This window comes from Microtus pennsylvanicus, chromosome X (genome assembly GCF_037038515.1).
Source record: "Microtus pennsylvanicus isolate mMicPen1 chromosome X, mMicPen1.hap1, whole genome shotgun sequence".
Lineage (NCBI taxonomy): Eukaryota > Metazoa > Chordata > Mammalia > Rodentia > Cricetidae > Microtus > Microtus pennsylvanicus.
In genome coordinates this window covers 126,649,061-126,673,034 of record NC_134601.1, presented here as the reverse complement: position 1 = coordinate 126,673,034, position 23,974 = coordinate 126,649,061, and the positions used below count along the sequence as shown (strand labels likewise).

The 23,974-nt window shown below is 43.7% G+C and overlaps 1 protein-coding gene across 1 annotated transcript in view; it reads left to right on the top strand.

Annotated features, from left to right (window-relative positions):
• The window catches only part of Shroom2 (shroom family member 2), a 119,321-nt gene that overhangs the window by 62,705 nt on the left and 32,642 nt on the right, over window positions 1-23,974 (top strand). Inside the window, exons 3-5 of the mRNA XM_075956724.1 lie at window positions 8,331-8,462; window positions 9,775-12,118; window positions 12,927-13,027. Of these exons, the coding sequence (XP_075812839.1) occupies window positions 8,331-8,462; window positions 9,775-12,118; window positions 12,927-13,027 (2,577 nt within the window). The remainder of the gene's footprint in view (window positions 1-8,330; window positions 8,463-9,774; window positions 12,119-12,926; window positions 13,028-23,974) is intronic.

The following is a 23,974-nucleotide window of genomic DNA, read 5'->3' as shown; positions in this document are numbered from 1 at the left end:
ATAGCTGTTACCATGACCGGGATAAAGGGATGGCAAGTATCTGGCCTCCACTCTGGAAAACAACTGTATTGCTTTGTCCCTCGGCGTTACGGTTGCTTGTCTGTAGCTGTCGTGAAGTGACAGAAACAAACAACAACCACAAAAGCCTCAAATAACAAAAACAGAGCATACGGGTATTTCTTGAGCATCTTCTAAAGTTTCAGTTTCTAAACATAACACTATTGTTCATTTTTTGTTGTTACTATTATTTTCTTTGCTGTGGATGGAACTTGGGGGCTTCTGAATGCCAGGCAAGTACTCTACTCCTGAATCATACCCTCAGCTAGGTCTTGGGATTCATTTAATTTAAGGATACGGAGGGTATTCTGTGGCTTGGTGCTTTTCCAAAGAAAAGGACCATCCATCCTTATTGAGCTGTTGTGTGATAAAACAAATGGCAATTTCCTCATAGCTACTCAGCATTTATGGATGTAGAGTGACCATCCATGTGAGGTATTACTTCTCCAACTATGGAAGGCGTTGTTAAGGGTATAAATTAACAGATTCCTTTGGGGAAAATGTTACTGAATTGATTTTTTTCCCTTCTTTTTGAGACTGGGCCTTAGGTATCCCAATTTGGCTCCAAACTCAGTGTGTACAACCAGAGGGTGATCTTGAGCTCCTAGTCTTCCTACTTAAAAGTGTCGAGGTCGCACACCTGTGCCACCAGACCCCATTGAGAACTGTTATTTACTCAGCATAGCATTTAACTGTTCACTTTCATCCTCCAGCAGTTGGCTGGTTTCCCCTTCAGAAAGGGTCTTGCTTTATTGTTCAGGATGCCCTTAAGATTACAGTCCCCCTCCCTTAAGAGTCTCAGGTGCAGCCAGGACCGATGTGTGCCACTACAAATCGCAGGCCTGTTCTTTGTATTCAACTTCAAGTTGTAAACTTCAAGGAAGTCATTTGTTTTATTTTATAATGAAATTATTTAATGGCCAAGGTTCAACATCTCTTTGCCACACAGTGATGCAATGTCCCTTGGCTTGCCTTTTCTACCTGTTAGACATCTTGTCTATATCTAATCTCTACTTCTGGATCATTTTTCTATGAGAAGAATCTTATAAATTCACAAATTTTATCAAATTTATTCTAACATTTTATCAGGGCATGGTAAGCATAGTTGAAAGTTCTAAGGAGATGTTTTTTTTTCTTCAAGACAGGCAAGAGAGCCAGGATCCACTGTATGCTTGTATAAAGGTACTTTTTATTTCTTATGAAAATTGGGGGAGTATATACAATTTCCAAAGGCCACTTCAGTTTCATTGTCCCTCCACCCTAGGCCTTCCAGAAACATCCTGCTCTACTGTGCCTTCTTTGGAATTTGTCCCTTTGAGGCACTTTTGTAGTCACCGAGATCCCCAGGGTATTTCCAGTGTCTTTTGATCTGGCCCTTTAAAGAGGGTTTTTCAAACATCTGTCTCCTTTTATCTCTGCTGACTCTCTCAAATACCTGAGCTAGATAAGATGTCTTTATAGAACTCCTGGGTGGGGGAATCTCAGTTCCCCGAAGATTCCTTACCTATAACCTTGGAGGACCCACTACACATCCACCCTCAGCTGTCATTCTGACGTACTGATTTTGTGGCTACCTTTAAAAAAAAAAGAAAAAGAAAAAGAGTCTTGCGGTGTAGAACAGACTGGCCTCAAACTTGTGGTTTTTCAAACTCCACTACCAGAGGCCTAGGATTACAGGTGTGAGTCACCAGACCCAATTTTGCATCTTTGTTGTTATAGATAAGGCTCATCAACTCTGTTTATCCTTAGGGCTATTTTAATGGTTACATTAATGACTGCACATTTGAATGTCTTTTGTTTCTTGGCCAACATTATCATTCTGTTGAAATGAAGCTGGGAGGTTGTGCTGGAGTCTTTTTCTCTCTTCTCTTCTCTTCTCTTCTCTTCTCTTCTCTTCTCTTCTCTTCTCTTCTCTTCTCTTCTCTTCTCTTCTCTTCTTTTCTTTCCCTTTTATCCTGGGATAAAGGGATGGCAAGTATCTGGCCTCCGCTTTCTTTCTTTCTTTCTTTTTTTTTTTTTGCTGGAGTCTTTAAATGTTGTCTGATGGGCTAGGCATTTGGAAATCATGATCACAAGTGACCTGGATATGGAGGGGAGGGGATAGAAAGGTAGCCTTTCTTTTCCTTTGCTTTCCAACATTGGTAAACATGACGGAAGGTAAGAAAAGAGATTGTTGATTTGAATGTACTCCAGTACCCAGTACAGTACAGCGTGAGTTCATTAGTTCATTTTGTAACTAACGTTCTTTCAGCACTGGGGAGAAGAGGAACCATGAAGCTTTCATCCTGAGACAGCTGCTGTAGTGACTGAAGATAGGCCTTTGATAGCTTGTATCAGTTTCATCCGCCTCCGAGTGTATTAGGAAGTTTGTGTCTTTCCTGAATGAATTTTTCTGGTATAGAAAGGCAGAAACTCTCTCACTCATGTCCCATAGGACCAGATCTTATCAGGCAGGACGCTCCAGTCCACAGCAGGGTATTGTCTGCCTACGAAAGAATGGACTGTTCCATGAAGCTATCACCATGCCATTAAGCAGTCAACGCTTCTTTCTTTCTTTCCTTCTATTGTTTTGTTATACCGTTTTTCTTTCTTGATTTTTTTCCTTACAATAGATACACAGGTACACAGTGTCATCATTAAGAGTGCTGTAACCTATACTTTATAGGTTCACTTAACTTGCAAGTAGCATCCCAGCCAAATGATTAACATCGTTCCAGTAGGTCCTGCCATCTGGAATGCTCCCAGCTAAAGATAAAGACATGGGCAAAGGATGCTGTAACTAGTGAGTGGCGACTTCAAGAGGGTGGAGTGTTTCTGTTCTGAAGAAAAAGCCACGGAGCTGTCTTTCAGTGGCTGAGCCAGATGCTAGATGAAAATATACAAACCTAAGGCATCATCCCCAGTTCTCCTGAGGTGAAGCACAAAGCTGTGAATCTCTGAGTAGCAGAGAGAAAGCAAGAAGAAAGTACAAGGTGACAGCCAGGGTCCACTCTAGAGGAAGGAACTTCTTAATTTGTTTGAGGAACTCCAAGTGCCGGTGGTTACCAAGAGCCAACTCAATTCCACTTTCCCTTACCCCGGACCTTTTGAAAGCACCCTGCCTTCTGTGGGCTTCTTAGGGCGTGAGGTGGCTTTGTGTGTCCCTCCACAGGCTGTGGGCTTTCCCGCTGGTGCTTTTGAAGTCACCAATACCCGAATATTCCTAGCGCATATCTAACATCATCCTTTTTTTTTCTTATGCCTTAGACTTTCTAAAACACCAAGTCTGTGGAAACAGCCCTCTAGCCTGCCTGTTTCCAGGTTGAGGGATATGCTAAACTGTTTTTGCAGGCTTCCAGAAGCCAGGCCTCCTGTGTTTACTTACTACTTGCAGACCTAACTAGGGCAGGATGACCAGACACAGACTGTATTTGGGGAGAAAGTGGAGTTCGCTAAACACTTATAAAAATACCCAACACATATGTGATTGTTTATTTTTTTGAGGAAAGGGAAGAGATTCTCTATGTCCTTTTGGATAACAAAAATTTCATTGAAATAGTTATGCTAATAACTAGCAGAATGAAACAGAAGCTGCATTTGTGGCATTCGGTCACAAATTTGAGGCTACTGTAGGCTGTATAGCAAGCTCCAAATTTGCCCAGCGTACACGGTAAGAGACTGTCTAACAGAAGGAGAAGAAACAGAATTTTTATTGCTCTATGCCAGATTATGTATTGAAATACCAAGCACTGTTCTTTCATAATTAAATGTATCCAAGTATCGGACTGGGAGATGGTTTGGTGTGTAATATACTTGCTATACAGGCATGAGGATCTGAGTTTGGATCTCTATAATCCACGTAAAGCCAGATGTAATAGCACATACCTGTAATATAAGTGTTCCTTTGGCAGAATGGGAGGTTGAGACAGGAGAATCCTCAGAAACTTGTGGGCCAGCTAGCATAATGTATAGAGAGGCAAACAAGAGACCCTTTCTCAAATGATATAGAAGGCAAGCCCTGATAACCAAAGGTTGTTTATGAACTGTACATAAACTGTAGTGTGTGCACCTGCATGGAAATGCAAGCTTGTATGTGCATGCACACACGATTGCACACGCACGTGCGTGCATACACAAAGACTAAAGACCATTTCCTAGTTGAACTATGACATTATTTTTTTTAAATGAAGTACACCCAATTTGTTGTACATTTGTGGCAGATAATTTCAAGAAAAGTTACTAGAGCATCACAGTGAAATAAATCTCTCTTCCTGTTTGCCAATCTGACTGTGTGTCCCACATTGGAGGAATCAGGAGAGCCTCATTTATAAGTGAATTTCTTTTTTTGTTAATTTATTTTTTAATTTCATTTAACATTCCATTCACAGTTTATCCCCACCACTGCCTCCCCCACATTCCTCCCAGCCTAGACCCCTTCCACTCCTCCCAACAGGTAAGGGCTTCAACAAACTCTAGCCAAAGCCCAAGCTCATCCCCCCCCCCCCCCCCCGCGTTAAGGCCAAGTGTGGCATCCCACCATAGGGAATGGGCTCCAATAAACTAGCTCACATACCAGGAAGACAGATCCTGGTCCTGGTCCTACTGCTCCTACTGCCAGGTGCTTCACAGATAGTTCAAGCTTCACCACTGTCTCCCATATATGGAGGGCCTAGTTCAGTCTCACGGACGCTCCACAGCTGTCGGTCTAGAGTTCGTGAGTTCCCACAAGCTTGGTTCAGCTGTCTCTGTAGATTTCTCCATCATGATCTTGAACTCCCTTGCTCATATATCCCCTCCTCCCTATCCTTGATTGGATTCCCAGAACTCAGCCTGGTGCTTGATTGTGGATCTCTGCATCTGCTTCCATCAGTTACTGGATGAAGGTTCTATAACGACAATTAAGGTAGTCATTGATCTGATTACAGAGAAGGCCAGCTCAAGCATCCTCTCCACGATTGCTTGGAGTCTTAGCTGGGGTCATCTTTGTGGATTCTTGGGAATTTCCCTAACACCAGGTTTCTCCCTAACCCCATAGTGGCTCCCTTTACCAAGATCTCTCTCTATTGCTCTCTCACTTCACCCATCTCCCCCTCGACCATCTCATTCCCTCAGGTTCTCATTTCCCATCACTTTCCCTTCACTGCCCCCCCCCCCAGTTTACCCAGGAGATCTCATCTAATTCCCCATCCCTGGGTGATCCATGTGTTCCTCTTAGGGTCCTCCTTGTTACCTAGCTTCTTTGGAGCTGTGGATTATGGCCTGGTTATCCTTTGCTTTACATCTAATATCTACTTATGAGTGAATATGTATTGTGTTTGTCTTTCTAAGTCTGTGTTACCTCACTCATCAGTGGATTTCAAATCTGTTCTGGCCACCTAAGAATGGGTACAACTAGTCAAAGAGATGCTGGATGTGACTGGGCCAGTAGATGGCATCAGATAACACAAAATCTCCTCAGCGTTTTGAATGGCTGGCCAGCTAGGCGGTAGATGTATCTGTTTCTTATTAACACAACCTCAGCTGCATCCAGCATCTGAAATGGTAATTAGCCTGGTGCCGTTGATACCCAGATTTGTTGAGGGTCTACCAGGAAATTCAGAGGGTGTGAAAACGATCATGTGTGTTTTAGGAGAATTTCACTGCCCCTGGTAGGTATTGGAACCTTCAGCGATTGCATATAGGAATAGAACTCTTTTGTTCTCAGTTTTGTATGGCAAGTGCATTTTTCCAGTTGAGCCATTTTGCTAGCCCCATGTATTTCTCCTTTTAAGGATCTTCTGTATTTTTTTTAATTTCTTCATGGCTTCACAGAGCATAGTCCATTATTCATGCATAGTTCTCAAAGATGTGAGCCAAGAGATGCGTTTTGTCCTACTTTTCTTCATTGATTCCCTCTAGCCTTGAAGGACTTCTAGCTCCTTGCACATAAATATAATCCTAGGTGCTGTGGAGAACGCTCTTCCATAGCATCCTGATGTGCTAACTAATGACTCTTCCATGGCTTTCCTCAGAGAAAACATTCTGAGACAACCAAGAAGGTACAGTCTCCCTACAACTATGCTCAGATTCCCTAGAGTATTATTTCTTCCCATTTATTAAGAGGAAGGGAGGGTGGAAAGAAAGGGAAAAGGGGAAGGAAAAGGAAAGCAAAGCAAAGCAGCTTCATTCTGTTACTGGAACTTCTCACCTTGAGCTCACACTGAAGGGGAAGGGACACACAAAACCAGCTAATGGAAGGGTAGCAAAGATGCCATAGACATTTTAAATCTCTTATAACAAATTTATTGCTACTATTTTAGAATTTTACTAATAGCAGTTTTTTTTCCTGGACATTGCTCTCCCATGACACTGACTAGTATTTCAGGGCTTTCTAGTGAGGAGGTAGAAATAGTATCATCATGGGTGAGGCGTCTCCCTCCCTCTCTCCCTTCCTTTTCTGAGACAGGGTTTCTCTGTAGCTTTGGAGCCTGTCCTGGAACTAACTATGTAGATCAGGCTGGCCTCGAACTCACAGAGATCCGCCTGCCTCTACCTCCTGAGTGCTGGGATTAAAGGTGAGTGCCACCACTGCCCGACTGACATTTTCTTTACTTAGCCATATTTTTCCTCCCCTCTGCCCTCATTCAGCCAGTCTAGTTTATTTATCTCATCAGTTAACCAAAAAAATGAAAATAATGTAACATGAAAAACCAGCAGACAACGAAGAGCATGTGGTTAGAGCCTTCCTTATGAAGATTTTGAGGAATTCTATGAGGTACATTTCTGCTTTTATAATTTCTTAGTTCTGAGGTGTAATGAATTTGTCTGTTTTATTCCTTTTCTAGTTCCTGGAAAATCATTACAAAGTCAACGTATTTTTTTTTTACACCTTGCATACTTATTGAAACTATACAGGTCATTAAAAGATTTGTGTTATAACTTTTTTCGGTTTTATCTTGGTAAATAATCTCTCTTTCCACTTTCTATTCATTCTCTATGGATTTTCTGTCGTGCACCCCGGTTCCATTCATCTCCCTGTTCCTCCATATCCACCATCTGACCTTGCAACCTCCCCATAAAACAAAACAAACAAATTAACGGACAAACAAAAAAAATTCTCACTGTGGACGCTGAGGGTGTCACACAGTGTACATTTTTGCCCAAACAGCTTTACTTGCAAGTGTTCATTGCAATGAGTCATTGAAGTAGTTCAAGGCTTCTGCAGGACTAGCCCCTACACAGGTTCTAGCAGGTCTTTGTTGGAGCAGCTGTTGGGGGATTGGGCCAACTCAACGACCTGGATCTGAGTCTAGGTGGTAGCTGAACCAGGGCCAGCTCTCCTGCTTTGCCAAGGGAGGGGTGGGGCCAGCTCTCCTATTTGTGGCAGCTGGCGAGGGGTGGACCTGTGGCAGCTGGCAAGGGGTGGGACCCCTCTCCTGTGCTCATCCATGGTGGCAATGGTCATGGACACTGGGCACGTAGTTGGGTGTTATTTTCCAGGCTGCCCCAGCCCACGGGGGTCAGGCCAGACTGAAAATATTCTTTATTGTATAGCATTCTTTAATATTTTGGCCTGTAGGAGAAAATGTGTAATCTCTTATTTACCTAAAGGTGTTCAGTAGTTTTTTTCCCCATTGTTTACTGGCTGAAAAATTGTCTACTGTGAGTTCATTTCTTTCTTAAACTGGAGAAGTAAAGATACCCTCATGCAGTGACTTTGAAGTCAAAGGGCCCTTCTGTGGGTCTTCATGTGTGTGGCATTTCCCTGAAGGTATTTTGTTGTTGTTGTTTCGGGGGTACTGGAAATCAATCCTAAGGCCTCATGCATACTCCATCTTTTAAAAATGCACAAAGCAACAACAACAAAACAAAATAAGAGCTAGAAATGTACAAAACTCTGGGTTCCATCCCCACCAGTACATAAAACTGTGCACGGGGGTCCACTTGAAGACTCAGGAGATGGAGGCAGGCAGATCAGATATTCAAGGCTAACCTGGGGTACAGGAGACATCTCAAAAGCTTATAGAATTTCTAACTGGCAAGCAATAATCATACCCATTTATGGAAGAATAAATTAAAAAGACTTAGGGCTGCTTTAGAGCCTGTGATTTCCACTCTACAACATGGCAACTTGGTCATTAACAAACATCAGAAATAACGTGCATGACCATATCTAACAGGAAGCAGTTGTAAAACATGCTGTGTATCGGGTGCCAGCAGACGCCACTAGTTTCCTCTGTTGGATTCCTACTGAGGTGCCAGCCAGGAAGGTGTCCAGGATGCAAAGTCCCTCAGCGTCTGCATTTTTTTTCCAGGAAGAGTGATCCGAGTTGGAGGCCTCACTCCTGGCATGCCACCAAGGTCTCTGATACCTACCCAGAGCCAGCAGCCTCACTGTTTCTGAGCACCAGTGGGTCCCCTTCCTGGAAGAGCCAGCACCAGGCTAGGTGAGTATTCTTTCCCTGAGACCAGGCACCATGTGTGATCTGTATAACTGTCACGTTCTGTGAATACTCAGACATTCCCACGAGTGTCTTGACTTCTGAGCAGTCAAGACCACCTCAGTTAGGATTAGAACTGAATATTTCACAGCAAGAAAACAAAATGAAATGGCTAGACAAAGGATGAACAAGCTTGTTTTCTCTTGTGGTATTTCTTGTAGCACCCTGCATTTTTTGGGATGAAGGAAGCTTGGTAATGGTGGATAACCTTTTGGATGTGTTTTTTTGTAATTGGATTCAGAGGTATTTTATCAAGAACTTTTGTATCCATGTTCTTTCAGAAGTAATTCTCTTTTTTGGTTGTGTTCTGTCCAGTTTTAGTATCAGGGAGTTGTTAGCTTCATAAAAAGAATTTGGAAATGTCCTTGCTTTAATATTTTATGGACTATTTGAGAAATATTGATGTTATTTCTTGGATGGTTTGATAGAATTCTACACTGAATCCATCTGGCCCTGGGTTTTTGTAAGTTGGAAGATTTGGAAGGGCTTCAAGACATGGTCTCACTATGTAGTCTTGGCTCTCCTAGAACTAGCTCTTATAGACCAGGCTGGTTTTGGAACTCACCGAGATCTTCCTGCCTCTGCTTCCCGAATACTGGGATTAAAGGTGTGTGCCAGCACACCCAGCTGAACTGGAAGATTTTTAATTGTTGTTTCAATCCCACTGGATGTTACGAGTCTGTTTAAGTTATTTTGTTGAGAAGGCTCAGTGAGTAAAAGATGACTTGAGCTCTATCCCTGGAAACACAGAAAGACAGAAGGAAAGAACCAATTCCACAAAAACTGTTCTCTGACCTCTACACATATGGCATGATCTACACACAATAATAAAAAATAAATTAAAAAAATTAAAAAACTAGGAACGATTCTTAGTTCATGAAGTGTCTTTTCGCAGTCCCTAACCAATGAAGGACCACAGAAATGTTAATTCCGGCACTGCCTGCATCAGAGTCTTTATTGGGTTGAGAAAATGTAGTAGCATTGAAAAGAATCTTAAAAAGGTACACAGAAGGTTAACAGTCAGTGTGCCCTCAGAAATGCCTTTCCTCCCCAGTTCTCAATTCAGCTACTGTTGAGCATCCTCATCCTTCTTAGCGTACGTTCACAATGCTGTTTTCCTGACATCTTGCTGTTTGCAAACCTTTTTTCTTTTTGTGTCCTTGTCCTCCTTAGCGTAGGTCCAGCTATGCTCACAATGCTGTTTTCCTGAGATCTTGCTGTTTGCAAACCTTTTTTTGTGTGTGCTTTTCCTTTGTAGTTCTTCCTCCCACGATTTGTCCAGCTCATGGGAGCACACAAGCCTACAGCGCACTGCTGAGCACTTCAGCTCTGTGGGCAGCTTAGACAGCCTGGACCGCGGCTCCCAGCTCTCCCCATCTGGACACCTGGGTGGCCACGGCAAACGAGATTCTGCTTACGGTTCCTTCTCTACCTGTCCCGGCACCCCTGACCACACCTTGCCCAGGGCTGATGCCTCTTCCGCTGAGAACATTCTCTACAAAGTTGGCCTCTGGGAGGCCTCCAGGCCAGGCAGCAGCCGACAGAGCCAGCCTGCAAGTGATCCTCAGGGATTACAGGACAGGCCTCCATGTTCCACACTCAGGGTTTTTGGTAACAGCAGGAAAAGCCCAAGGCCAGAGGATAATGTTGAGCCGAAAACAACCACTTCTGGAAGATCAAATTTTGGGCCTGTTTGGTATGTTCCTGACAAGAAGAAAGCCCCTTCTCCTCCCCCCTTTGCAGCTCCTTTGCTCAGTGATGGCTTTGCTGTGGCAGCTGGAGGCCGTGAAAAGACACGGGACCCTCCATTTTCAGACTTTACCACCCAACCCCGAGGGGGCCATAGACTGGAAATGACTGATGGACAGTGTCGGCTGGCACACCCAAGCAGTGGCAAAGAAACAGGAAGCTTGGGTTACCAGCAAGAAGGTCAGCTGGATTACCGTTGGTTATCCTCAGATGATAGAGTGGGTGGATCCTCAGGGGTCCCGGGCAGGCACCACTTATCCTTGTCCAACACAGATGTCCACTTCCTGACGTCTTACCGAGGGAGCCAGCAGAGATGGCAGTGCACTGATGAGAGCCCGAGGGTCCCCTCATCAACGAGGGAGCTGCCTCATAGGACTCCTGGTGGGGGTTTGCAGGAGCCTCCTGAACCCTCCCGGAATGATGCGCAGATGAGATGGGCTGGTTCTGCCAACCAGAAGCTGGATGATAGAGGGCGTGGCCATTATTTCTGTGCACCCCCCAGGCAGCCTGTGCAGGGGTGTGCCCAGGTTGTGACACCCCGAGGTGACTTTGGGCATTCAGACACACGTTCTGTGGACCTTGACTATCCTCTCTTGCCCTCGATGGGCCAGAGGTGCTATCTACAAGAGCATGAGGAGATGCTGGCCTCTCACGAAAGAGAGGGATATCATCCACGGGATGCAGGGATTGAAGGTTCCTGCTCAGGGATCCAAGAGCCTCTTCAAGCCAGCCACACTGTGAAAGCCAGGTCGCAGTGTCCTGATGGTGACCTCAAGTCAGTGGATGGAGAACGTGGGAGGATTTCTCGCGAAAGGACACCCATGCTGCACTCTCTGACCCAAGGTGGGGCATGGAGACCCGAGAAGCCACCGCCGCTTGACGCCCAGGTGGGTAGACCCATGCGAAGGAGTGACCGTTTTGCCACGACACTGAGGAATGAGATCCAGATGCGCAGAGCGAAGCTACAGAACAGCAAAAGCACTGTGACACTTGCTGACGACTGGAGAGCTGATGTGGGGGCTGTCCCGGAAGGTTCCTTCCCCAGCACCTATAAAGAGCACCTGAAAGAGGCCCAGACACGTGTCCTGAGGGCCACCTCCTTCCACCGCCGTGATTTAGGTCCCACCCCAGCAGATCAGTATCTGGGACAAGCAGAACACAGGACTTGTGACCGTACTGCCTCATCTTCTTTATCTTCCCCTGGGGAGCCAGACTCTGTCTCCAGCCTCTGGGAAGCAGGTCTGGCCAAGCCACCATCTTCTGGTGGTGGTGTGCCCCATCTTCTTCGAATTGGAGGCCGGAAACGGTTCACAGCGGAGCAGAAAGTGAAGTCCTATTCTGAGCCAGAGAAAATGAACGAGGTGGGTCTGTCAGGGGACCACAGTCCTCATCCTAACGTCAGGACACCTGAGGATACTGTGGGGACATTTGCTGACAGGTGGAAGTTTTTTGAGGAAACAAGCAAATCTCTTCTCCAAAGGCCAAGCCACAGGCAAGTTCTCTGTGGGCTTTCAAGAGGCAAGGCTGAGAGGCCACAGACAGGGGGCCGTGAATGTGAGGGTACAGAGTCCTGGTTCCAGAAGAGGTCACGGGCCACCTCCTGTGGAGAGATCCTCAGTGATAATGGACAAGGAGAAAAAGCTTCTGAGACATTGAACCCACCCAGAAGGCTTGGAACCTTTGCAGAATATCAGGCGTCTTGGAAGGAGCAGAAGAAACCAATGGAAGCCAGGAGTTCTGGGCGGTATCATTCAGCAGATGATATTCTGGATGCTGGTCTAGACCAGCAGCAGAGGACACAGTACATCCATGAACGGTCCCGGTCGTCACCGTCCACTGATCGCTACTCACAGGTAAGCAGTATACCGTGTGCCATGGCCTCACTTGTACCACCTGAAGACACTTAGGGTGTACCCAGCATGTATGAGGGCTCACTGAGGTGCAACAGTGTCATTTGTAGTTTGAAAGATAAGGGAATGAAATTGCTTCCTTTGTGCAAACACATCTTTCATCCCCAGCTCCCCTGTCCTAAATTTCACTTCACTGTAATATTAATTTCACTGAAATGCTGTAATATTAACAGCCTCATTTTCTTGTTAAAAACAAACTACTAGTAATTTTCTTAGAAGATAACCTCCATGCTGTACACGGAAGGAGAGTTGCTTGCTTGCTTTTAGCATTTGGTACTGAAACTCCACGCAGACCCAGGGAGAGCTTGCTTCTGCCACTGCTACATTCTGACTTATCCACACACAGTTCAGTGTCATCTCTGAGAACTCCATGCCTTCTCTGTCAGGAGTCAGAATCCCAGCCCCCACAAGTCTCCTAGCACGTGAGGTTTTGCAGTCATGACTTGTGGCCAGCTGTCTTTCATTGTGTTTCTTTTGGCCGATTGTGTCACATGGTAACAGCCCTCATGTAGGAGTCCTGTTTTCTGCTCAAGGCAGGAGTCCGAGGTCAGTGGTCTCAATTAAGTGTCTTACGGAGTTGAACAGCCGTGTCCTGTGACCAGGTCTCAAGTCTGAGACAACAGGCCTTGTCAAGGGCGTTGTGGGACAGGCACACAAAGCAAACCCACAAATGAGGGGTTTCATAATAACAGTCGTCTCAGGCATGAAGGCAGCTTGATGAGTCTGTGTCTCATGGTGTCGCTCTTCACAGGAAGTGCCTGTTGAGCCAGACAGGCAGCCAGAGGACTCTGGCGGGCACAAAGGAGTACCACAATGTACACTACAGGCTGACGAGGGACGTTCTGCTCCAAGGTGGGTGAATTGCGTTTGCTGAAAAGTTGTGTTGAGTGTGAACATATTTATGGAAGGTGAATGGGATGTTAATAGGACAAGTCTTGGTTTTGCTAATCGAGTGTGATTTCCACCATCACTAAGATCTTAGAGTTTTTAAGCGAGAGATCCCGTGGGTTCTGCAGCCCTGCCCAGAGAAGCAGGGCAGTAATAGCCTTTAGTGTTTCTTAAAGTAGCTGTTGTGTTTTTCTTAGAGTGAAATGCTTTATTGGGTCAAAATAAATGTCCAGTTTAGCCTCCTTAAACAAAATCTTTAACTGGAGAGATGCTTTTACTATCTGGCACACAGCTGTGTTTGTAGGCCACAGTCTCAGAATTGTCAGAAAGGATTTTGGTAAAGCTTTCTAAATTGGGCTTGTTTAATGAGTTAACTTTAAGCTTTAAAATAGAAGTCATCTGACTTCCCAGAGAAGGGAGGAGGGCGGGCAAGATCTGTGCTCTTACATTGTGGCTGCAACAATTCCAGATTGTTGGGGGAGCATATAATAAGCTGTTCAGAGGATAGATTCGATTAGATGTGTATATAATAACCCTGGTGGAAAGATGAAAATCAGCACACACCAGACTTTCTTGAGGGAAGATTTTCCTAATGTTTTATACATCCTATATGGCCTAGCTAGCTTACGAGGCAAATTAAACACTGACTTCAAAGGTCAAGATTCCGCTGTAGAAATAACCAACTTAGATATATGCTTTCAAGAACTTTATGTAACGGTGTCTTATTTCACACATTTTTACACTAACTGTTGTTATTTGTATTCAAAACTATCCCACGTTTATTTGGTTGTGAAGGGACCAGATTGATACTCTGTGTGCCTGCCTCAGAAATCCCTGCAATTACTTAACAGTCTTGCATAGCTAAACTGATGGAAGCCTGCGGAATAATCTGCCTACGGAATTTAACAGTGTCTGAAGAGGACAATTAGAGCTTTATTCCTGGGCTCTGAGTCAGTCACGTGCTGAGCAGCAGCTGTGCAGGGTAGGGGGCAGAGAATGTCACCATGGACAGCTATAATGTGCATGAGCTGTGTGTGCACACGTGATTATTTGTGTCCACAGCTCTGTCAGCGCTCACAGGAATAGGAGGAAGGGAAGAGGGGCCTTCTGCCTTATTTATCATGGCTGTGTCTCTCAGCTGGCTGCTTAGTGACTTGAAGAGATTAGTTCCAGAAGCAGCCTGCTTTTGAGTTTCAAACCTAGCAGTTTTCAGGATTGCATTTTGTGTGTGTGTGTAGTAATAAGGGCGGCGGGGCTGCGTCCCCAGCATCCCGGTCGCCTGCATGGCTAGCTTTACCTGAAATAATTACACGGACACTGTATTCTTTTAAACACTGCTTGGCCCATTCTCTTCTAGGCTAATTCTCACATATTAATTTAGCCCATTTCTAATCATCTGTGTGTAGCACCCCAAGGTGCGCTTACCGGGAAGATTCTAGCCTACGTCCATCCTGGGTCGGAGCTTCATCGCGTGTGTCTGCCCAGGAGAGGAGAGCGGAGCATGGCGTCTGTCTGAGGCGTCTTACCTCACTTCCTCTTCCTCCCAGCATTCTGTTCTGTTTACTCCACCCACCTATGTTCTAAGCTATGAGCCCAAGCAGTTTGTTTATTACTTAACCAATGAAACCAACAGATTGATATATGACACTCCCACATCATGTGTGTGTGTGTGTGTGTGTGTGTGTGTGTTGAAGAGAGGCAAGGATATTGAAATTTTGGAATAGGAATGTTAAGTCATTTTCAGCTTTTCCTAGAGTATATGTTTCTAGAGGATCAACAAGAAATAATATGCTTGAGAAATAAAAGGATCATAAAAATAATAGGCAGTCTAAAATGCAGAAGTATGAAAATACCTAGTGACCGTGCATAGGTTTAAAGTAACATAAACATGTCTCTATGGGAAATGAATTATTGATCTGTTATTTGATACTTGAAATAAAATTTTGTTGCATTCTGTTGAGATCATACAAAAATGTTGACATAGGAGTTATTTTTATTTGCTGATTATTCACCAAAGTCCAAACAGAAATAACTTTTTAATATAATTTTTTTTCCTATTTTTTGAGATATGATGTCACTTCCCATCCAGAAATTCCCTGTGTAACACAGGTTGGCATCAGACTTGTGCTGATCCTCCTACTTCAACACTTTCTGGGATGACAGGGATGAGATATCACATCCCACTAATAACATCTTTTTTGTGCATGTGTGAAGGATAAGCTCCTGCAAGACCATACCATGTAGTGGGGAAAGAATTACAAGTATCTGTAACTGAAAGGAAACTACTTCATTCTTTTTTTTTAACTATGTGAGAGCAACATGTGGCATATGTCTGTAATCTCAGCACTCAGGAGGCTAAGAAGGGAGCTTGTACATTCAAGATGAGCCTTAGACTATAGAACAAAACCATGTCTCAGAATTAAGAAACAAACATAGAAAGGTACATGGCACATGAGAAATCATTAAAGTCTGTTGGATTAAGGGGAAATCACATTGTAGCTGGGTAGCCTGGCCACAAGGTAGCGGATACAGTGGCATTTTCTCCCTTCCTCCATCACATCTGGTCCCGAGCGGCCCATCTCACATGTTCTGAAGACATTTTTCTTAGTTCCAACCGTCCTCAGAGATTTCATGCTGAATCCTCAAGTTTATTACAGCCAGCTGGGTCTGTTTCTTGCAAATGCATTCAATCACTGATTTGGGAGTCCCTTAAAGACTTGGTGTCTGATTTCTCAATGACTGTTATTAAAAAGTGGTCTCACAGGGACTGGTGAGATTTTCCAACTAGTAAAAGCCCATGCCACCAAGCCTGCAGATCTAAGTTCCATCCTTGGAATACATAAAGTGAAAGGGGGAGAAACAACTCTTGTAAGTTGTCCTCTGATTGTGTGTGTGTATGTGTATAAACAGAAATGCAGTGGAGACATTTTTAATGTCCTATAGCCTGGATAGCTTAAATAGTAAGCACTGATTTCTTCCCAGCCCTGGAGGCTGAAAGATCAAAGGGAGGGTGGTTCCTCCCAATGCTTGTCTAACTTCTGTGTAGACTCTAGCGTCTTACTGTGCCCTCATTTGCTTGCATTGTGTATCTCTGTTTCCTAATCTCCAGTTCTTACAAGGACACCAGCCAGATTCGTTTTTTAGTAATCCTACTGACCTCCTTTCTCCTTAACCACCACTCTAAATGTCTTGTTTGCCTACATAGCTATATTCTGTTAGGGATAAAAGATAGAGGTCATCTAGACCATGTGTGCTGCTACTTACTGGCTTGATCCCAGGGCATGGTGTGCCCTTTTTTGTGGAAAGAAATTGTCATGCTAAGTTACTTTCACTTTGTTAGTATGTTCCTTTTTGTGACACCAAATTAGTCTTTCCTAACATCTTCAAAGTCTCTGCAGACTGGGATACTGGGAGCAGGATTCAATATCATGGATATATTTCTGCACCATTGTCCTATTATCTGGACTCCTCCTCCTCATTCCTGGTGAGCAGTTTGGAAGAATAGGATTTTAATTTTTCTGTGCTGTTTATCACACATGGTTCTTACACAGATTAGGTGCCAAATAAGTGGTTGGTGGATGAGTGCATTGGTGAATGGATAGATAGGTGATAAGTGTAGAGATGGGTATTTGAATGGATGAAGGATGGGCACTTGGATGAATAAGCAGAGGGATAGAGGGAGGAATGAGTTAATAAGGATGGGTATTGCATTATGATGTGTGTGTGTGTTTGTGGCTTTTTAATCAGGTTCATTGGGCATGACAGGTAGCAACAGAGAAATCTTAACCTCCACAAACAAGCACAGGCAGAATCAGCAGTTGAAATGCATTTATTGCGGGTGAGGAAACATATATATGAAGCAGACACATAGAGAAAGTAACCCTCTCTGAAGCCTACTGGGGATTTGTGAAACAAAAAAAAAAAATCCAGACTGTTCTTAACAAGAGAAAAAGCCCACAAGGCCTTTGTTTTGAGCTATCAGATTTTTGTCTCAGGTCAGGAGGGTGAGGAAGAAGCAAGCCATCTTGGAAGCTCACTATCTTCAGTACCTAGCTATGGCCTTTCTCCCTATATGATGGCCTGCCAGAGAGTCTTTCTAACTCCCAGGCTCTCAGTTAGATGAGTGGTTGTTTGGATGGATGAAAGAGTAGATAGATGGTTGGAAAATTGAATGGATAGACAGATGGGTGGATAGATGGGTGGGTGGTGGATAGATGGATGGATAGACAGATGGATGGATAGATTGGTAGGTGGGTGGATAGATGGATGGATAGATGGATAGATAGATGGATGGATGGGTGGATAGATGGATGGATGGATAGACGGATGGATAGGTGGGTGGGTGGATGGATGGATGGATGGATGAGGGGTTTATAAAAGGATAGATAGATCAATGGATGTTGGGTGCATAGATGAATGAATGAATAGACAGACGGAAGGATAGATGGATGGACGGATGGACAAATGGATGGATGGATGGAGATCAGTTAATGGTTGGGTACATGGATGATGGATGAATGAATAGACAGAGAGATGGAAGGATGGATGAGTAGGTGGATGCTTGGTTTGGTAGATGAGTGGTTTCCTGTCTTACCTACTTGAGTTCTAGATCAGCATTTCATGGTAGTACATGTTCTGGGTTAAAATTTTGCTAAAGATTTTAGTTAGATGCTAGTAAGTGAAATGGGCCATACCATCTGCACTTGTTCTAGAGTTAAGTTGTCCAGAGATAAGAAGATCTAAGTGTTTCAGAAGAAATCATAAAACTGACTTGCTTTCCACATTCCTACTTAAACCCTTTAAGAAAATTAATGTAACTAGTTTTGATTGTTGCTCCTCACATTTGGGCTTCTTCTGTAAAGATATTATGTCCTAGGACATTCTAGGAATTGGGGCTAACATGAGCTATGGGGTTGACCCCCCCCCACAGCTGGGCTACCACTGACCTCAAGGCTCTATTTTTTTGGGGTGAGTAAAAGAAAATAACAAGAATATGTTCTTACTCCCAGTAGAGCTACAAAACTGAATGCATGGAGATTTTTTTCAGAGATATTTTGCTCTAATATAAAATACATGAACCAGAAAAGCAAACCCAATGGACGCCACTTGGGTGTTTTCCCTGAGAGAAAACTTGGTGTGTAGAAATTATTGTGAAGACCAATTTCCTCTTTAGAAAACCAGTTTCTGCCAAGTGGATTTCAGAAGGAACAAAGATTGATTACTGAGGAGCTCTACCCTATGTTCACGGCTTTAGGGCAGATGTTTATTGTCCCTGGCCTTCAATTAGCTGTCCAGCAATTGCAGCCTGCCTTCCTAAAGGACTGTGCTAGATAATTATGTATCCAGCGCTGAGTGGGTCATGCTAAGAAGGTGAAACTCGAGCTTGGAAGTAGAGGGATTGGGAGTGGGCAGGGATGGATGATGTGGGCAGAGCTTTCTGTTTTGCAAGGCCAGGCAGAGCCCTGAACTGAAGCGTTCTTTCTATATGTGCAAAGACAAGACCATAATCCCAGAAAAGAAAAACAACAGCTGCCAGAAAAAGACAGAGGCACAAGACTAGTTTGGTTTTGGGTATTTTTGTTTGTTTGTTTTGTTTTGTTTGTTTTTGTTTTTCTTTTCTTTATTTTTTTAATTTTTTTTTTAATTTTTATTTTTTGGCAGGGTCTGTCCATATAGCCCTGGCTGTTCAGGGACTCACTATGTGTAGACCAGACTAGACTGAACCTCACTGAGATCTGTCTGCCTCTGCCTTCTGAGTGCTGGGATTAATGGTGTGTAGCAATCACACTGGGCCAGAATTTGTTTTTAATGTCTGTTATTAGTTTGTTTCTCTTTTCATTGCTGTGACAAAGTACTTGACAAGGCAACTAAAAGAAGGGTGGATTTGGGCTCGTAATTGGAGGATACTATCCTTCATAGTGGTGAAGTCAGTCAGGAGAAAGAAATGCTGGCTTAGCTCACTTGCTCCTTTTATTCAGCCCACGGATGGTACTGCCCATACATACATAGGGTGGTTCTTTTCACCTTAGTTAACCTAGTTTAGAAATAGCCTTTTAGTCATGCCCACATAATTGTTCCCTAGATCCTGTCAAGTTGACAGTCATCAATAACTATCACAATGTCTTCATTTGCAATACGGATCAGACTGATTTTGAATTTGAGGCAGCCATCCTGCCCCAGTCCTTCAGGTACCAACTGGGTTCGCACCACCACATGGCTGCCTTCTGATTTCTCCCCAGTCTGAACTACTTCAACGTTGTGTTCTGATCCAGGACACAGATGGGGCAGAAGTATGGGGGGGGGCGCTTGAGTATCAGCCTCAGTACCCCCTCAGGGCTCAGAATTGGATATCTATGGCAGTCAAGGAACTGGAGGTAAAAGATGAACTCAAGGACATTACCTCTGCATCTTCTTTATTTTTGGGGTGAAGGGAAAAAGGAGAAGAGGAAGAAGAAGAAAGGAGGAGAGTAAGGGGTGAGCTCCAATGGTGCGGGTGTTGGCATTGTCTCCGGAACACTTTGTACAGCAGGCGTGGCCTGTACAATATGTTTGAAACTGGGTGAGTTTAACATATCAGAACTTTCCCCCAGAATCTGTAAGAGAACAGCAACAGATTTACATCTTGACGTTATAACAGATAGGAGAAAGAGGAAGAGGGAGAATATATGGAGTTTTGGTACAGGAGGTTTGAGTTGGTGATGAAACTTTTGTTTTTCTGGAACTAGAGAAAAAGTGACTGATCTTGATGTCCTCTGGAACTTAAGGGGACAGGGCTCTGTTTGAGTTACAAGAATTAATTTAAAGGGGCCCTGCCATTTAGGGGAAAGGCATGAGGGGCATTGGTCTGGGGGAGAGAATAGTAATCGGCAGTGGGCATGTATTGGCACACCGTTGAGGTAGTCTGGTGTAAGGTTAATGGAAGGAACAAATGAAATGGATGCTCCTACTAGAAGAGTTTTGCTAAAAAAATCTCTTCCCATAAGAGGTACGGGGCAGGTTGGCATGACTAAAAATGAATCAGTGAGATAAATATCCCTAAAAACACAGTAGTGGGGTCTGCTGAGGTAGATAAGGCTGTCCCCCTACCCTGACAATAGGGAAACTAGAAGGAGAGGTAGGCCCCCAGAATTCCCTCAGTACCAAGTATGTGGCTCTGGTATCCAAGAGAAAGGAGATGGGCCCTCCTGATACCATGATGCTTACCTGTGGTTCCCTGTTACAGATGATGGTTGTGGTCAGGTCAAAGGAGACCGGGCAGCCTCACGTCCATGGCCAGATCTCGTATGTCAACTTGGGAATTTTCTGGGTTTGATGTTTCCATGTATTAAGTGCATGAGGACAATCAACTGCCCAGTCTCCTTCCCTATGGCATCTCGACCAAGGTCTTGTGGGACCAAGATGAGTAGGGCATACTCAGGCCCAGTGACCAGTTCTACCTCATTTGAAACATGGGCCTGCTGGTTCTCAAGCCCCAGGGATCAAGGGAGCAGCACAGACAGCACAAATTGGGTGGTCTGTTGCCTCGGCCGCTGAGAGGACTGTGCCTAGCATGTGACAGTGATGACTGTGGGCTTTGTCATTCCTTACACGGTATACATTAAAATCCAACTCTAAGACTTCCGCCTATGGGGTCAAGGGGCCTTTCTCCGAACGTCTAAGTTTAGCCTTAATGTCAGGATAGCACTGAGAAAAAAAAATGAGTCACAAGTAGCTGTCTGCCTTTCATGGTTTCTGGATCTAAGTTAGTATATTGTAACAGGGCTTTAGTGAGGCGTTCCAAAAATGCAGAAGGATTTTTCTTCGTATCTTGAATGACCTCTGAGAGTTTATTATATTTTACTGACTTGAGGACAACCTTATGGAGACGTGCCAGGAGGCAAGTCAAAAACCTGTCCCTAGCTAAAATTCGACCTGGGGTGTTATAATCCCAGTGTGGTTCCTGCTTGGGGACTGCCTCTGTCCCTGGAGGGTGTGTTGCATGTGTTTGGTGAATCTCATCTGCATGTAGTCTAGCCTGCTCCCAAATTCGCCTGTAATCTTCAGGAAGTGGGTTATTAGATAGGATCATATAGATATCATGAAAGGTGAGATTTTAAGAATGGGTAATATATTGGAATTGTTTTATGAAAGTGGTAGAATTAGACATACAGGATCCCAGTTTTTGTTTTCTCTGAAAGGGAGAAAGGAACATGTGCCCTAATCAATCCATCTATGCCGGCCACATCTCTCAACAGGAGAACTGCAGCTGGCTTGGCTTGGTCAGGGTTGAGTTCCATAGCACCTTGTGAGCGTGTGAGAGGAGGGGTAAAGGTGGGTGCCAGAGTGGGCAGCTGCTGTGGCCAGGCACTGGAGAGGAAGAGTGGTCCAGTGGGGCTGATGGAGTAGTTAGTGGGAGAAGAGAAAGAGCTGAAGAGTGAGTGGAGCCTGGGTGGCACGGGTGTGAGCAGTCTCTCACAGCAGGGACCATTGATGAGTAGTCCAAAAGAAAAGAAAAAGAAAAAGAAAGAAAAATCTGAGGAATCCTGGGCCCCCAGTTGCGGGAGGACTGACACCAGGGTCATACAAACACAATTTCAGCTAAGGAAAGCAATTCAGGGATGAATGTCAGCGAAGGGTTCAACCGTAGCTATGAAGGCCATGGTTGGAGGGCTATCTCCCCATTTTTAGGAATACCAGAAGATTTCCAGGAGCTCACTATGTACAGATAGTGCCAAAGTCCAGCTTGGTAAACCAGTGAGTTTTACTGAGGTTCCTTACAGGAACATGGGTGAGTTTTACTTCCTGTTTTAATGAGCTTCCCGACAGGATAGAATATTTCACGTCCCCTTAGAACACCCTGTTGTTTCCCCTTCCTTTTTCCATCCTATGTCCAAAGAGTTTCCCTCCAAGATGAAAGGGGTTTACCTAGTCAACTGTTACACAATACCTGCATCCCGAATTCTGAGATGATAAGAACAAATCTCCATGTGCTTTTAGCATATACATTTGAGGGGAGGGACAAACTTTTAGTTTTGTAGCAGACCCAATAAAAGAAGCTTAAGAAAATGTAACCACTAAATACAATGTGGTACTTGGCTGGAATCCTAGGCCAGGAAAGGAACAATAAATGGTATATAGTAATTAGTAAAGTATAAAGTAACTTATAAAAGTATAAAATAAAAAATATAAAAATATGATAATATTAGTTCATTTTAGTGTACAAATGTTGAAGTGCCTTATTAGTGCAGTAGGTAGCATATCAGTCTCAAATGTACCACTATTGCATTATTATCTGGGGTAAATTATATTAGGCTGTTTTCCATCACTTCAACAAAATGTCTGAGATGACCAATTTATAAAGGAAAAAGGTGGTTTTGGCTTGTGGTTTAGTCTGCAGTTGGTGACATTGGTTTTAGTCCTGTTGATGAAGCAGGACATCATGGAAGGAACACAGGGTAGAAGAAAGCATTTATCTCATGGTAGGAGGCTTAATGATAGAAGAAACTGGGTGTATTGTATGGAAACTCCTTTCTTTTATTTCAGTATATATTCTTAGGGGCCTAACTTTCTCCATCTTGGCACTATCACCTAAAGGTTCTTTGATTTCACAATAGTGGCCTTCAGGGGTTCAAGCCTTTAAAACACAGGACTATGAGAGATACTTTAAGATCCAAGTGATCGTACACTATAGATACAAATCTCAGGCTTAATGATAGAAGAAACTGGGTGTATATTATGGAAACTCCTTTTATTTAAATTTTCTATAATTAATTTCTAAATGAAGTATTTGTAGTTAGGGATATACTTAGTTGGTATAATATGTGCTTAGCATGTACAAGCACCTTGGAGAAGAAAGTAGAAATGGGGGTGGCAGGGAAGGGACACTGTTGTTTATTTATAAAATACTATATGGATGTGAAAAAACACTGGAAAGAGTATGGGCTTTACAATAAAAAATACATGTTCACTTCCTTACTGTGTTTATATCAGCCCCCCGACTCTCCTAACCCTTTCTCTCAGATTTAGTGGAATCCAAGTTAGTATACCCCAAAGACACCTACATATCAGTGTCCACTGAAGCACTGTTCACAATAGCCAAGTTATTAAATCGGCCTGGGTATTCCATCAACAGAATCGTAAGGAAAACCATAGGGCGGGATGTGAGTGTATCAAAGAAAAATGAAATCATGTCATTTGTAGGAAAGTCGGTGAAACCAGAGGCCATTGTTTTATGGTACCATAAGGTAAATCAGAAAAAAATAAACCAAATGTTTTCTTTTATGTAGAATCTAGATTAAATATGCATGAACTTGTGTATGCATATAACATGAAAGTAGTGGAAAGGTTAGTATTTGAGAAGAGGAAGGATGTAAAAGGGCAAAGGAAGGTAACAGAGTGAGGATGGACAAACTGTGTGACTTACATGTGTGAAAATGTAAGGATGAAACCCATAATGCCGTAAAAGCGAATATAGACTAATAAAAAAGTCAATGCTTCATGGCTATAATGATAACACATTAGCAATGTACTGCATTGGAGGTTGAATAATAACGTGATTTGGTGAAATGAGCAGGAGTTTGAAATAATTCCTGTGCAGTGAGAAGAGCTTTATGGAAGGAAGCTGTAAAGAGAAAGCCCTGGTGGCTAATCCCTGGACTCAGAGGAAGGAGCTGTGAGGAAAAGCTGTAAGGGAAGCAATTTCAGTTCAGGACCATGGCACTGAGGTTGGGGGCTGGGCTCAGAGTGGACGTGGAGCACGGGGGTCTTTAAATGCAAGTCATTGGGATGCAAGGAATTGGGTGAGTTGGGGTCAGCCTGGAGGCTTTTGTATTCTCGCCCCAGTGCCCTTGCAAACAGGAAAGGTTCTGAAACACTTGGTTTGTTAGCTGATGGATTACATTCCTAATGAGTGCGTAATCAGCCTAAGAATGT